Here is a 16,337-nt window from a genome sequence, read left to right as displayed (position 1 = left end):
GTCAGACTGAAGAAAAAATAAAAGAAAAAGAAAAAGCAAGGTTCTACAGACTGGTATTTTTATCTATATGCCTTACTGCCTGAGTAGCTAAGGTTAGTTTACTGAACTGCAACAGTATTACTGTTACTATATCTGATGGTAGTTTGGATAGTAGACAAGTAAAGGAAGATTAACCACTCTTATGTATTAATTAAAACTATTTGAAGCTAGAAAGTGTATATCATGGAGGAACAATTAGACTGCAAGTGATGAGTACCTGTTTAAAGCTGCAGCCATTTAAAGTGATAGAGTGGACCAAACACTTTCCTCCAGCTAATAAAGCATAAGCAGTATCCAAGTACCACTGCTTGGACATTCTGTGACTCAGACAGCATTTTCAATAGGACAGAGCACTCGGATATTAAGTTACAAAACTTAGCTAGTCTTTCAATTCAATATAAAAACAAATACAGGAAATAAATGTAAAATGCAATGCTGCAATGTGTCCAGAGATGATGGGAATGCACCCCAACCAGACAGAACTGCTCTCAACGCATCCAGTCCTGAGCCTTCAAAAGACAGTGATGCAAGACAGAGCAGATACTTCTAACAAATCTGGTTGCTTTCCATACCCTCTTGGAGGTTTCATGGGGGCACAAATATATACAAGCCTATGCATCTTTGTTCTTAAATGAAAGGCACTTCAGCACTCTCCTCAACCTGCTACAGGAGCCTCCTCCATACAACATCTACAGAAACAGTCCCCTAACCCAGGGGGAAAATGCCCAACAGTGATGCAGTCAGGCAACGATTGATGAATCTGACCTTCACCACCTCATCTGCATGTATGGCAACCAGACCTCTACGGATTACCTTTGATCTCTACATTTCCTCATGTGCTAGCAGCTGCCTCAGGGGCAAGTTCTTCACTGGCTGACTATTTAGCAGACATGGGATATATTTCCTGGTTTTACTGTCCAGTGTCCACCCTCCCCCCACCTTGCTGACAGCTACAAAATGGAGAAGACGTAAATATGTCCCTGGAAAGCTGTATCACCCTGGGTAAAATGTTGGGATGGAAATAAATAGCTTCAAGCAATTCATTCTGCATTTATTCCAAAAACAGTGCCTACAATTCCAACAGTCTTCCAACAGGGCACGATAGCAGATCATCACATTACAAACAGCTACAGCCCCTCCTAGCTCTCAGTGAAAGACATTTCAGCTAACAAGCTTTACTTCTGTCTTTGCTATCTACTAGAGGACAGAAATAATGAGTTACTACTGCTAAGCTGATGAAAGACAAGTCACTACCTTGTCTCAGCCAGAGAAACATGAAGACCACCAAAAGTGGGATCTTTGTTAATAGCCTTGTGGGATCTACATATACCCTATATTCCTTTTTTTTATATTTTCCCTTCATGAAAAATTTTGAAGCTCTCACTGAGGGAACCTCCACTGGCCTCAGAGTTTTCCAGGAATCAGAATTTGCACAGGTCTCAAAGGACCATGCTGTTATCTTTAACTTACACTTTTAAAAACAGATAATATAGCACTGTCTATGTTCTAAAGTCAATCCAGAAGAAATATTCATCTAAAAGTAATTAATGAGGGTACATGAAGTGTTACTTCCTCTTCCAACTAAAAACTGTGGCATAATAGAAGCTACATATTAGACATGCCCCATGAAACACTCTAACCTCAAGGCAAGGTAATTCCTAGTATCAAATACTCACACACAGATCAGAGTTGTGAAAAATACTTCCCTTCAACTTCAATTTCCATTTTCACTTTTTCAAATTTTATTAAAGACAGAATTAATGTCATGGTTCAAAAACTACTGCTTACCTAAGAACATTTCCCTTTTTCTGCCACAATACTCTATTTATTCTTCCCACTCCAGAGGGAGAGCATAAAGTTATTATTTATGCAGTCGAGAAAGTTCTGACTTAAAAAGTGCTGACCACCTAAAATGTGGACGTATGTATCAGAAGTTATTACAAATAATATAGACAATTCAAACACTAGCTGCAAAAATCCACACAGATGTACCCCTCCTTACTGAAACTGTAATATATCAGATGACCTGTTTATCCCAACTTATCACAAGATACTTAGAACTTTCATAAGAAGACAGCTTCTTATAAACAGGGACTAAACCAAGCAACATTCAAATGATGGGGTCTGAAAAAGAATTTTGGATACAACCCTGGGTAGAAATACTTATTGATTTTTTTATTAGATTGGGCTTGCAAAAAAAGGCAGGGAAATTTTCCGAAGTATACTGTATGACCCCAACTGTTCCTATTAATGTCAACAACAGCACAGCATTCAGTATTTCTGAAAATTTCCCACATTACAAGACTCTCCCACAATACAACAGTTCTTATAGATGAGTTTCTCTGTTCTGATTTGTTTATTAGTGTAGGAGTACACAGAGAATCCAAAGAATACATAGGTTTCAAAAGTATATACATTGAACAGATCAAGGCAATACAAGAGATAAAATATCACCTTCTGGAAATTTCATCCTTTATTTGCCAAGAGTAGTGACAATGTTTAGAATGGGATACTCCTACCAAACATATCTGATGATTGTGGTTAAGTAAGCAATACTATTTTAAGCACTAAGAATAGAAAATCAGGTTTATACATGTTGTATTGTACATTTACTGGACCTAATTATACTTGTAATAGAAAAGCTGAGAAAACAGGTATTCTGAGCATGTAAAAGGCTGTATCTCCATTATTAATCAAATGGACCTGGGAAAACCCTAGGCATTGAAGCCAGCTGGCATGGAAGAGACCTTGTTTAGTCCAGTGAAGACTTTTAGCCTCTACAATGTGACAGCTGGATACAAACTGGTCCATGTGACTTTCCAGCTTGAAAACTGTGCCAGGGAATTGTCTGGAAGGAATCTAGATGACACATGCCAAAGTCATGGCAGAGGACATTCTAACAGTTTGCTAGTACAGATGATTGTCATCCAGCACCCAGGAAGAGTCCTGGACACCTCTGTTGGGTTTTTCAGAGCAGCTGTAGCCTCAGAGGCCATCAGAATCCTAAGAGATTACCAGAGAAGATATGGTACAGATCAATGTTAAAACCAAAGTTACAGATTGGAAGAAGGAACCACAGGATAGACTAAAAGTAATTCCAGGTTCCAACCAATGGTTTTGGTGAAGGTCATGCCATTTACAGAAGGAAAGATAGCAGCCACAGTACTTTTTTCAGATACATGGCATTACATTAGAGTTATCATAGTCACTGACTCAAAATCATAATACTGTAACTCACTACACAGAAAATCAAAATACTATCCCCTCTACTACTGAAGATTACTAAAGGCTGTTTGCTTGTGGTGCCACTCTAACTGCATTCAGCACGCATATATTCCACAAAGTATAACTCAACATGAAGGCTTTGACTTACAGGATTGTAAATGCAGTGAGTTTTAGGTTATTAAAAAACAACAAAACAGCAACTGAAAAAACCTTTGTTTCATTGAAGTTCTCAAAGCAAAACAAAAGCACAACACATGTTTATGAAGAACACAGCATTTTTGGGGAAGAATCTCTCTATTCAGAAATTCATTCCAATTTGGTGTGATGGAACTATAGTCTACACAGGGAAGCCTTCAAGAATTTCCTGTTCTGACTTCAAATGAAGGTTGAAACTTAGGAACTCAAAAATCAGATGAAGGGAAGGAAGGTATCACTAATTCTGAACTGAATAAAAGATTTTATTTTTCATTTATTTTCTAACTTAATACAGGGGGTTTATTTATTTTATTTTTTATTATTATATTATTAATTTATCCTGTTTTCTATAAAATGAAGCATATGTGCTAGAAGGGAGAATATCTGCGTATTTCAGAAAGATCTCACATGTAATCAAGAAAGCCTGAAACAATAGGTCTAAAGTGTAATCTATCACTTTAATCTTTGTGGATGATACTTAACCTGCTGATTATGCTTTAGCATTAGCAATTAAGCACCAAAGCAATCCTAAGAAGTAACTACATTATGAAATCTAACAGCCTAGTCTGTCTTCCAGGAGAAGACACTGATATGACTTTTCTCTAGAAGAGGAGACATTTGGACTCAATTCCTCAAAAGCTCAAGAGGGCTCCATCACTACCACACTGGTTAAAAGCCCCTCTTCCTATCACTGACCTAGTATAGGTATACATATCCAGAACCATGTTCCCAGCTATTACCTTCAAGCAAAGGCAGATATTTCCCTACAAGATGACTATTTTGAAGGACAAAATTTAGGATATACTCTTTTCTTTAGTATTTATTGCTGTCTCTATAGACAACTTCCCACACAAAATACTTCTGAGACTTAGACCTGGAGGACAACAAGTTAACCATGAACAAACCATGTGCTCTTGCATCAAAGAGGGTCATAAATTTTTTGCACTGCATTGCCAGCAGGCCTAGGCACTGGTGAGAGCCCACCACTAGTGAGGCACCAGTTGCAGGCTCCTTAGTAGAAGAAAGACATGGACATACTGGAGTGAGTCCTGCAAAGGGGCTACAAAGATGAAGAAGGGACTGGAGCATCTGCCACACAAGGAGAGGCTGAGGCAGCTGGGACTCCAGCTTTAAAAAGAGAAGGCTCAGGTGGGTATTACCAATGTGTGTAAATACCTGAGGAGGGGAGTAAAGAAGATGGAGTCACACTCTTCTCAGAGGTGCTCAATGAAAGGACAAAAGAAAACATGCACAAACTGAAACACAGGAAATGTGTTTAAACCTAATAAAAACCTTTTCTTTCTGTGCAGGTTGCCCAGCGAGTTTGTGGAGTTTCCATCCTTGGAGACATGGTCCTGGGCAAACTGCTGTAGCTGGCTCTGATCTAAGCAGGGAGATTGGACTAGACAATCTCTCAAAGTGATTTCATGAAAACTATTATCAAGTATACAGTCTTTAAAAATATTTTTCCCTTCATTTTACCTGTAACATTGAAACACCACTATAAGTATGCTAAGAAATACTGATCTACTTGCAACAACTAATTAAAAACACACAAATTTTAAAAATATGCACATAGATTAGAAAACAATAATTCAGACTGTGAACTGGTTTTGCACTACTGTTTTAAAGAACAGTATAAAATGAACTGGGAGAAAGAGCTGCATTAACGCCATGATGTAAAACTAGAGGCTGTGATCCTAGGAACGGAAACACAACGTGAACAGAGATGTTCTCTACAAAGGCTGAATGCCATATCTATTACTATATTGGATAAACTCTGCCACAAAAAGCCAAAGTTGTTTAGATAAATATTAAATTGGCCTCATTTTGACCATGTCCACAAACACTTCTTTATGAATATTGAGTGCAATTTAGCGAATACTTGCTTTTAAGAAGGAGTTTTTTTATAAGATTGTCTTTGAACTCAACCCTTAATAGAAAGTGACAAGGAGATGAGAAAAATAATTATCCAAATATCCCATCTGGGACTGTGCTTACCAGAGACATAAGCTCCTGACCACAGGGAAGAGGTAGGAGATACTTGACATTGACATTTATACTCTATTCTCATTGAAAGCCTAAAAAAGCCTTCTAAACATCCTGAGCACCAAAACAATATCAAGAAATAATTACACACAGTATATGCTTTCAGTGATATGATCAGTAGCAATATATTGCATTCATACAGCAGTTTCAGACCTTTGTGGTGTTACATTCTGTTTATTTTTCAACCACATTGCACTGGATTGCTTTACTTACTAGTAGCAGTAGCAAGACAATATCAGGATTATCACAGGCAGAGGCTACATGCATTGATGTCCAAAAATCCTCATCTTGATGATTTACATTTACTCCTCTGTCAATTAGAATTTCTGCAGCAAATGCATTATCATAGCGGGCACACTAGAAGAAAGAAGAGCAGATTAGGGATGGTGTTTTACTCAGTGTACAACTGAATTTATTACATAAAATTTTTGCTCCATTTAACATTTAAATTAAGCAGATGATGCACTGTAGTTAAACTGCTGTGTTTGTAGGGGACCACAGCTGATGAATCTATTAAAATAGTTTTGTGAAGACTACAAGTTCCACGTACATGATTCACAGTCCCTTATTCCCTGTGAAAAAGCACTATATGAAATCTGCTGAAATCTACAGTAAAGATGAGGCTTGCTTACTGTTTGATATTGTCATTCCAAATCAGTGCACAGGCTCTGTGCATCAGTGCACAGTGATCACAACATGAGTAGTAGCATCTCAGTACATGTACACCCACAAGTACAGATGTCCACATGTACATGAACTTCTGCCTTTTATGCAGCTCATAGCAATAATACATGCCTTTCCATACTCACTCCTATTTCCAATCCACTAACTACATTGATGCCTATTCAAGTGTCTCTGACAGATAACTACTCTGCACACTAAGGGTGTGTTGAGTGCAGGGGTGGGGGGGTTGTACATGTGTATTTCTATACTTTGTTTTGATGATGGAGGTCACTAATTTTAGCAGAGAAGAAGAAACTGGCTTAGCCATTGTTTTAAGCTTACTCCTCTGTCACATCTGTGACTTTTTATAGATGTGCTTATGGATAATACTTTAAAAGACAATCAGCACACCTAAATTAAGATCGTAATTCTGGCCTAACATACAGTCTCAGCAACTCTTTACAGAACGATCCACTCACTGGAGAGAGGTTACAAGGAGACTAATTTTCTGTATTAGATACTTAGATGCTTTGAATATAATCCTTAGTATCTATGCCTCTTCCAATATTTAAAGCTGTATAATACTTCCCTGTCTGAAAAACACACATATACACTGAGAGTACAAATATAGTGAAATCTGCACATAATTTACAAGTGAGGGTTAAACAATTATGTTGCTATATCTGTATCGCATGTGGAATCACACCATGGCATGTATTTATCTGGCATGGAAGCCAGGACACTGGAAGAAAAGGGAAAGAAGGAAAAGGGGAAGCAGGAAAAGGGGAAGCAGGAAAAGGGGAAGCAGGAAAAGGGGAAGCAGGAAAAGGGGAAGAAGGAAAAGGGGAAGAAGGAAAAGGGGAAGAAGGAAAAGTGTTTAACTGGCTTCCACTGTGAAGTCAAGACATAGCTGAGATATTCATCTGAACATAGGAGGTACAGGTACTGTGGTCATAAATATAGAAAACTCAGAAGATGAAAATTAAATTTTATCAGGCTAAAAAGCAGTTCTGCTTTAAATGATTTCCAAACATATTGACCATTAAATTATAGAACAGAAATAAAGTCCTGATTTATTTGCTTTAGCTTGTAACTTATCTGACAGCTCTAGAAAGTTTTGTTTTTTTCAGTAGTATAACTTACATTGAGCTGTTCAATGTTCGAGTTTTAAGAAATCAAAGATAAGACATTTTATAATATAGATCAACATAATCTCATACCAATCACATTTTCAAGGCATTGTTAAGCAAAAATTCTAGAAAGCTTCCATACAAAACAAATTACATATGTCACTGAGCTATTCTGTGCATTAATAATTATTGTGATTTAACCCCAGACAGAAACTAAGCACCACCCAGCCGCTCATTCATTCCCCCCACCAGTGGGATGGGGGAGTGAATTGGAAGAGTAAAAGTGAGAAGACTTGTGGTTCACAATATAGAGCTTTTTGTGATTGGTTCAAAGTTTGAAAACAGCCTAGATTTGTAGCAGCAATTTCATTGGGCAATCTCCATCAAAGTTCCAGGAGAAAATTGGCATGATATAGTTACTAGGGCGGGTTGGGTGATTGCTTTGTGAATTGATATAACAGCATGGGCTTCCCACTGAATGGGCAACTCAGGCAAATACCCTCTATTTTTGTACCTCTCCTCTCATGGCATCTAATGAGAGTTCAGTGAATACCTTTGAAGCTCCCATGGCTTCCCTGAGATTCAACCATATTGGGACACTGTCTACAGAGATAGCAACAGAATCTTTACGAAGTGTCACATTTGATTTTTTTTTTTAGAAATACATTACATTTTTGAAGTTAACAGATATAGAAAAGAAAAAGGAATTAGATCATGAATCTGATTTTAAGTAAAATGTGAAGATAAATATATTTTCCATTCATTCTGGAATAAAAACATTTACCCTACAACTGGAAAGAATAAATGCTGGTTAGGGTCCCCTTTGGAGAAAGCAGCTTACATAGAATTACAGTGGTAAAACTAGTACTTAGAAGGGATCTGAGTTGGCTTTAAAGATATAATAAAGATGCATGCTAAACTACTATTTTGAGTTCTTACAGGAAAATAAACACGGCTTATTTCTTTCCCTGTATCAGTACTCTCCTCTCCTATCTGTACTGCACCCAAATCAGGGACAAATCCAAGTTTCATTGAAGTCAGGTTTGCCCCTGGTTTGAATAGGAGCATTTTTCTCTAAGTGAATTACGAGTACTTACAAGTAACTGACTAAACTGAAGCAGTAGTTTACACACAGTTGTCTATTGCAAATTTCTTGCTGCATGAAGCTTTCCCTCCTTTTGCAGCGTATGTGTGCCTGTGAAGCACAAGTGAAGAGATACTGATTGTGACAGTGAATTGGGGCATGATGCAGACGATCAAGAAACCTAAAAAGGCACCGTTCAACTCTTGATTTTATCCACAGTTAAGAAGTGTGCATCAGCTAAACTAGACAAACAAAATATGCAAAGATGGGTTTTTCTTTCTTCTATTTTAAAGTGTGAGCGAGACAGATGTCACATCAGCCACACTGAAGATAAGATTGTCTGCCAGGGCTTTCAGCACAGGATAAGATTTGGGATACCTCAGTTTTGGGAATCCCAAAGATAACATCTCATATGGGCTGCATTTTTAAACAGTGATTGAGCTCCTGCTCATTACTCATTACTGCACCCTCCCCCTTACCTATGCCTCTATTTCCCAAAGTCCTTGGTAAGCAGCATGGCTATGGAAGATGGAAAACATTTTAATTACACAAGGGAAATGCTGCATCTTGCAAGAGCATGGTCACAGGTGTGCTGGAGTCTAGTAATATTATAGTATCCTTTTCTTCATCAAGAAATGGCTCTATTTTGTGTACTTACTATGAGAAACATAATCTAACTGTCCCAAAATGAAACACTTTGTCAGCAGACGTTTCACTAGATCTGTTACGGCCTTGTATTTGTTAAGTCACATTTATTTTAGCACCACTGTGCAACAAAGTTGGATTGAAATATCTTAAAATAGTTTCATGTCAAACAGAAAGCATGACTGCAATTGAAGTACCACAGGCGCAAGCAAAGGTTCATAAGACTTAGGAATTTATGATAAGTTTTGCCATTGGCTTCAGCAAAGCCAAAATTTTACCTCTGCAGTATTTTCTTTCTGTCTGCTTGTCAGTCTTCCCTCCACAGGTCCTTACATCTTGTTTCTCTTTTGGTCATTGTGTACAAAATGCTTTTATCTTCCAGTTACTTAATCCAAATTGCTATTCAAATAATGATAAACTAGATGCACGTAATGTGTTAAATATGCACATGTAGGAAATTGGTGCAAGAAAATATGCACAAAAACAAAAGGAAAAATGTTACATCATGGTGTTTTTCACACAGGGCCTGTGAATCCCTGAAGCATATAATTCTGTTTTCAGAAACAAGCAATATTTCCTTTGTTCTTTCTTACTGCACAGATAATTTATAAATAAAACATTTCATTCTACTTTGTTAGTTACCATTCTGATGACACGATCTATCCTTTTATAAGCAATTTGAAAACGACCATTTGTTTCACACACATAGCTGGATGTAATCATAACCACCATGGAGGGCAGTGTAGACAAAACTTTATTGCTAAGCCTTTTTTTTTTTTTTTGATATGCCCAATCTGCTACTCAGTATCCCACCATATTTATCTACAGCCACTAACATTAATCTTCAATCATTCTTACCAGATGGAGCAAGGAGCCTCCTGAGGAAACAAGTGCATGAGGGTCGGCACCATCCTTCAATAGCCGTAGCACTGAAATATCAAAGAAAAGAGGAACAGGAATTAATAAGCAATATACCTAATTCTGAGCTGTTAATAGGCTGATTCGTCATCACCTTCATTAAGAGATTTAATAATATATGCAAACCTCTCAGATAACATTTGCAAAACTATCAGGTCAGCATTTCCCATCTCATCTATTTTAATGGCTAAGCCTGGAAGCAAAAGACCTTTGATAATGATATTAAATACGAACAGTATCAAGGACTTCTCAAGCGGACAGATGAGCATGTCAGTTCGTTACATAGGAGAGGGGAAAGCTGGAGGAGAGACCCTGTCTCAAGGTCACAATCACCTGATTAGTTCATTTGGGAGCAAAATCACAGTCAACTGGTTGTATTTTACTTTGCAGAGTTCCCACGAGATCTGTTGGCTTTTTCAGTAAATAATTAAAACTGGTGTTCATAACTTAAATCACCTGACATTAATCATCATACCAAAGCTAAACGATATGCACTCAATTTAACCTTTCCAGTACATTGTCAGATCACTGATGCAGCATAATTCTTAAAACGGCATTTGGAGTCAAACTCCACTCCCAGTTACATGTATCAAACCTCTTTGAAATGAAAACAGGCTTATAAATGCAACCAAACCCACAACCCTTCATATTGGTGCTCACTCAAGTGTGAAAATTCAGCATTTTTCTCCCATGGTCTTTATTGCCTTTATAACCTTTTCACTCAGAATCAAAGCATTGACTAACTCATGCTGCCAGTGCTCATTCCTGGAACAGAATTGCACAATAACAATGCCAGACGTTATCAGGGAATCCACACTGGCATTGCAACCCTGTCTTCACTGTATTGATATGAAGAACCCTTTTAAAAGGCCTCCCTCCAGGAGAATAACTGCCAATAATGTTTCCTGTATAGGAACACAGCTGGTTCTGCCTCCATCATCTGGAAATTCTGGTTTTAACTCCTAGTTAAGCTTCCTGGATAGCATTGTGCAAAGGTCTGCAAAGAAATTTTAAGTTCTGAGTACCCCAGAAATCTGTTCCACTGCAGTGTCTGTCCTACGGGAGGGCCATAAATTTGTCTCCAAGCTCTTCTAACGTCTGTAAATCTCTCAAGAGACTTATGTACACCATCTCCTCCTTATCCATGCATTTTTTTGTATGTGTTTTCTTTCTCCCTAGAATATCTTGCAACTCCATTTTCACTGTACAGTTAAACTTCTTACAGCATTCAAACATTCAGTTGACCTATTTGAAAGGGGTTACTTTTCTTTTCAAATATTGTCAATTTACACAATGTTTTCTGAATGTGTTGAATGATTTTTGACCAGGTGCCCTAGAAAAATTCAGCCTAAGAAAGAAAATTTGGCTAAATGGTTGCAGGACTATAAAATTAAAGACTTGGCGTCATCGTTACTAAATACTTCACACATAGTAAACACACTGGTATATTGGACGAATATTTATAATAGCTACACAAATCCATTTAATCTTTTGCCTTTTTTTTTTAATTTTGAAAATCAAACATCTATCCAAGCCATTGTATAAATTCATACTTCATTAATAGTTCCATGGTACCTATTTTTCCTCACCAAAGGTTTTGCTTCATTTAATTTACATAACTGTAAAAGACTTTTATGTTCTGTCAAATGCCACTTTAAAAGTTAACTGCTATTAGAAGTCACTGTTGTCCCCTGCATGTCTGCCAAAAGTAGAAGAGGAACATTAAGTAACATGGAATAAATGAACTGTAAAACAACTGCCAAGCAAGTTGAAAAGCACTGAAGCAGAGTGGGAAGGTGGAGAAATAATTACAAATTTTCATAACCTTGGGAAAAATGGATGAACAACAAAAAGCAAAGTATTTCTTTCTGCTCTCAGATCCACAAGTTCAATACTAAAATACACAAGTGTCCTCATCCAGACAGAGATAAGTAAAAATAAAGGTTCAGAATTAAGTTACTTCCTTCTTTTAATTACTGACCACATATGGAGATGCTTCTTCTACATCAGGTTGTAGTGACTAAAGACCTTATTGTAAATCCTCCCTCCTTAAATAGGCGTGCAACTACATCCTCCTTAAGAGTTAATACTTTCAATGTTCCTATGTCATGCCATTTCTTCAGCAGGCCAGAAAGTACAAATTCCATATCACAGAAGATATCTTAAAGCTCCAAAGGTAATTTCATTCTGTCGATCCCATCAGGATTTCACCTGAACAAATGAACACTCCGAGTTGCTCCCCTTTTTCCATCCCTGCTTTTCAGTCTCTCAGCCACTTAATACAGCATTCTTTCTTATGTACTCTGTGTGAAGGTTAAAAATGAGAACTATGGTTTGGTTCTACCTGCAATGCTAGTCTCATTTGCAAATAAGGGAATTATGGCAGATAGTCCTTAAAAGTGTGATTTGCAGGAATTATTAAGCTGCCATAATTCTGTTCTCAAAGAGGCTTTAACTGATGACATAATTCTTCGAAAATGTCATCTTCATGGTGTATTCTCACAGATTGCACTGCTGTCAAAAGGAGAAGGCATGTTATCTGCTGCGTGGCCCACTCTTCCCTTGTGCCAGCTCTCCCCACCTATGCAGCTGCATATTCAACTGGACCAGTAAGTATTTTTTTTTTTTTCTTTTCTTTTTTCTCTTTCCTGGCAGGGTTAGTTTTCAGCCCCATCAATGTGGCCGACTGCATAGCTCCATAAACATCGGCACAGAGGATACAAATGCACACATCATGTGGAGGCAGAGCATGCACGCTGCATTTTGGTGGCAGACGTCTTACACTGACTAAGGCTGATAATGAAATAACATCCTCAGTCTGTGTTTCTACAGGATGGGATAAGCCGATTAAGGAGTCAACCAAACGGGTCTGTTCCCTTCCCCCGTTCACGAAAGGACCTACACATCGTTTACCTCTGGCTACTTCTGCATCCAGAAACTGACTCCAATGGAACAAAATAACCCCAGCAAAAATAAAATGCAGTTTCTTGTTGGGTCATTGAATGAACTCAATCATTCAGAGTCTTGGGATCACCAAAACTGGCTTTTGGGTGGATTCTTCTAAGCAAAGACAGAGGATAAAGACCTCTCTTTTTTGGCAGGAACAGGACACATGGGAAGGTCAGAGGGTTGGGAAACTGCATTTCTAAAAAAATTCACAAGAATTTAATCTGAAGCTTAAAATAGTAACCAAGTGACAGAATGAGCCTTTGGCTACTTGGGTATATAAAACATGGACAATTTATTGAGTTTCTTCTGCCTGTCAAACACCCAAAGACTTGGTTCTTACAGAGAAGTTATGCAAAATTAAGTAAGGCTTTTCCAGATTCACTTAGCTACACCTTGTAATTGAAACCTAAAATTTACAGACCATTTCTAGAGCTGAAATTGAAATTCATATGAATTAATATTTTTGCCTTTCTTTTTTTTCCCCCAGCAGAAATGCACACAGAGACTACAGTATAAAGAAATAATACATAAACTCTGATCTTAAATTAGAATACTAAATAACTATGACCATAAACAAATGATCAAGCCATGTACAAAAAATTAGGGTAAGTGAATAAAAGCTCAGTAGTTCTTTTCTTTGTCTAGTTTACTTTCCTTATTACTGCACGTAGCTTAAGCAGTGCTTTAGGGAATTCACGTCACAAAGACTACCAGGGCACGATATGGAAACTCTCCTTTCAACCAAGCCAAGAGTCTTTATTCTGAATCAGGATTATGTGCTACATTCATCTGCATATAAAGACAAGTAAAAAACATTTCTCTTTCCTTAAATTCATCCCCTCTGCAAAAGACAATGAAAAAGAAAATAAAGATGGACACATAAACAAAATCTCCTTCCTTACCACACAACTCACTTAGATCATTCACTTAAGACTTCAGTAGTCAGTAGGAAAATCTTCGCTTTATGTACACTTTTTTCCTTTCGTTATAACTACTCTAATTACTTCCAGTAATTTGGGATGAATTGCCCTAATGAGGACAGGAAGTCATAGATAACTTTATTCCAGAAATGTTATATATCTCTTAATTAATGCAATTTTTAAGGAAGTTTTCACAATACTTTCCTTTAAAACTTGTTTTAGCTGTAATCTTTCATGGAAGAGAAGTCTCCAGAAAAGATGAGGAGACTGAAAAAAGGCTTTAAGTCAGGAATCTGACATTTACTTGAAAAAAAATTGAGAGTAAAATTTTCAGTAAACTCCTAAGCCATTCCTTTGTGTATATAAACAGGTCCATCCATTCTCTGATGTCTTTTAGATTTGACATGCAAAATTATCAGCTACTCAGAGTAGAATTTCACACCTAACTGCATATCTAATAAAGGTGTTTTAGAAAACACTGAAGTTATAAAGTCTCAGCAGTAAAGAAAGATAATACTCAAGGTAGCTTTTCACATATGCCTGACATTACAATTTTAACTAAATGATTCCCATGAGCTGAATAGCTTTCCACACTCTGTTGGCTGTATTCACTGGATTACTACTTATTATGTAGTCTTGTAATTCAGTAAAGACAGTGTTTCCATGCCTGTTACCAGCCACAGGTCTTGTACTAACTTTGCGTGTGGCAATGAGGCTGCAAGGTTTACTTTGTCTGGGCTTGGCTTGGCTTGCCTGCAGCTTTAACTTTTTTATACATTACAGGAACTGGCTAATGACAAGGTGACAATTATCTAACATGTTTTAGTTTCGTTTAGCTTTGTAAAACCATGCTGTGTAATGTGCTAAGAATTTTAATATATATGGCAATAACTAGTCCTTATGCTCTGCTATGTTGAATAGCATCTAGCTACACTGGCATGTGGAACTATCTATGACCTTTTATGCTGCAGACAAAAGGCGCACAGATCTGAAGTGACATCAGAGCCTGGAAGATGAATCCAGAGGGTCCAGGGCTATCAATAACTCCCCAGTGATCATCTACTGATGGCAATGCAAAATTAGGAGCAGGGCAATGTTGCATTCATAGCAAACCCAGTTTTAGTAGTAACAGAAAAGACACAAAAAAAAATGTGTCTAACATATGTAAAACTTAACCATTGGCCATATGCTGTTCTGGATAGAGTACCAGTATATGTTTCTATTAATCGTTCCTCTGGGGAGTAGCAGCTAGCTAGCGTAAACTTTGTTCCTGTTAACATCTATTTTTGTTCTCTTTAGTTTAGCAGGAATAACTAGCTGGAAGGCTTTGCTTGTTCACTGCATGCAGAAACATGACTTACTGCAGAAGCCTACCTAAAACTGTTGCTGGAATGGATTACCCCATTCTCCTCCTGTCTCAGGCTGCATGTTTCTGCCACTTGTCTTGTGCCGGCACAAGGCAAAGATTAGTTTTCAACTAGATAAACAATGTGGGAATGTGGCACTAGGTAATGGGTATGAATAGGGAGGATGGGGTTGCTACTACTTTGAGCAACAGCTGAAAGCAGTTTGGGCATAAGCTGACCATGAAACTGAACCACTGGACAACAGGAGTGAAACTGAAGGAAGAGAAATAGCATACTTCCATCCCCTCCACTTCCACCAATTAAGGAAGTGTCATATGTTGCCCATTACTGCCTCCATAGTCACAACTTGGGTCCAACATTGGCATCTCAAACTCTGTATAGATGCAGCACTTAAAATTCTTGCCACTTTCATGCCTCTTTAGCACTCTTTTTTTATTCCCTAGTAGTCACTCTGTACTATCAGCTTGTACCAAAGGCACTTATGAGGAACCTGATATACAACTCAGCTGCATATGAGAACAGATGAATGCCAGTCTCTGGTAAGTTATTCTTAATCAGAACAGCAATTGAAATCAATCAAGATGTCATGAATTTTTGGTTAATGCAGTCTTAGAAAAATACCTCACACCTTTGCTGTGATTAGTTTAAAATTAAATTCTAAAATCCAAGTACCGCTGTTGGTAATTTAATCTTTCATTTAAGCTGTCTTGTTTACCTAACAAACACATTTACAGTAGCAATACTGTCACCACATCATTACTAGTGCAATAGCTGATTCTTTCTTTCAAAGCAAGCTCTACCCATCGGTTGACAGTGCTTATTCAGAGTAGTCATGCCCTTAATGGGCTTTTCAAGCAACTGATTTGTAATCCTAATGCTTTTTCCATCCTTGAAATATTTCCAGCGATCACTGTCAAGATCTGTCAAACTTGTTCAAACCTCATCTTCTCATTTTCTGAAGAAGTCCTGGAAATAAATTCCCACCTTTGCTGCATAAAGATTAAAGACAACAAACCATAAAGGAAACATGCATGATATTTGGACATCTAAGTGTTATGCCATTCACAGAATGCAGAAATTAAAAGAGGAAGATTACTTTTTTCCATACTGGCTGAATTTGAGAACGCTAGCTTTGTATTTCCAAGCTGTACTG

The 16,337-nt window shown here is 37.6% G+C and overlaps 1 protein-coding gene across 5 annotated transcripts in view; it reads right to left on the bottom strand.

Annotated features, from left to right (window-relative positions):
- The window catches only part of MYO16 (myosin XVI), a 395,602-nt gene that overhangs the window by 257,469 nt on the left and 121,796 nt on the right, over positions 1-16,337 (bottom strand). For all 5 annotated transcript variants that reach the window (XM_032997101.2, XM_032997107.2, XM_032997106.2 and 2 more), the window contains 2 exons: positions 9,889-9,959; positions 5,722-5,865 (listed from right to left, as the gene is read on the bottom strand). In XM_032997101.2, coding sequence (XP_032852992.1) covers positions 5,722-5,865; positions 9,889-9,959 — 215 coding nt within the window. The remainder of the gene's footprint in view (positions 1-5,721; positions 5,866-9,888; positions 9,960-16,337) is intronic.

Source organism: Tyto alba, unplaced genomic scaffold (genome assembly GCF_018691265.1).
Source record: "Tyto alba isolate M040663 unplaced genomic scaffold, T.alba_DEE_v4.0 Super-Scaffold_45, whole genome shotgun sequence".
NCBI lineage: Eukaryota > Metazoa > Chordata > Aves > Strigiformes > Tytonidae > Tyto > Tyto alba.
Note: the sequence above shows the minus strand (reverse complement) of the source record. Positions and strands in the feature narration are given on the sequence as shown.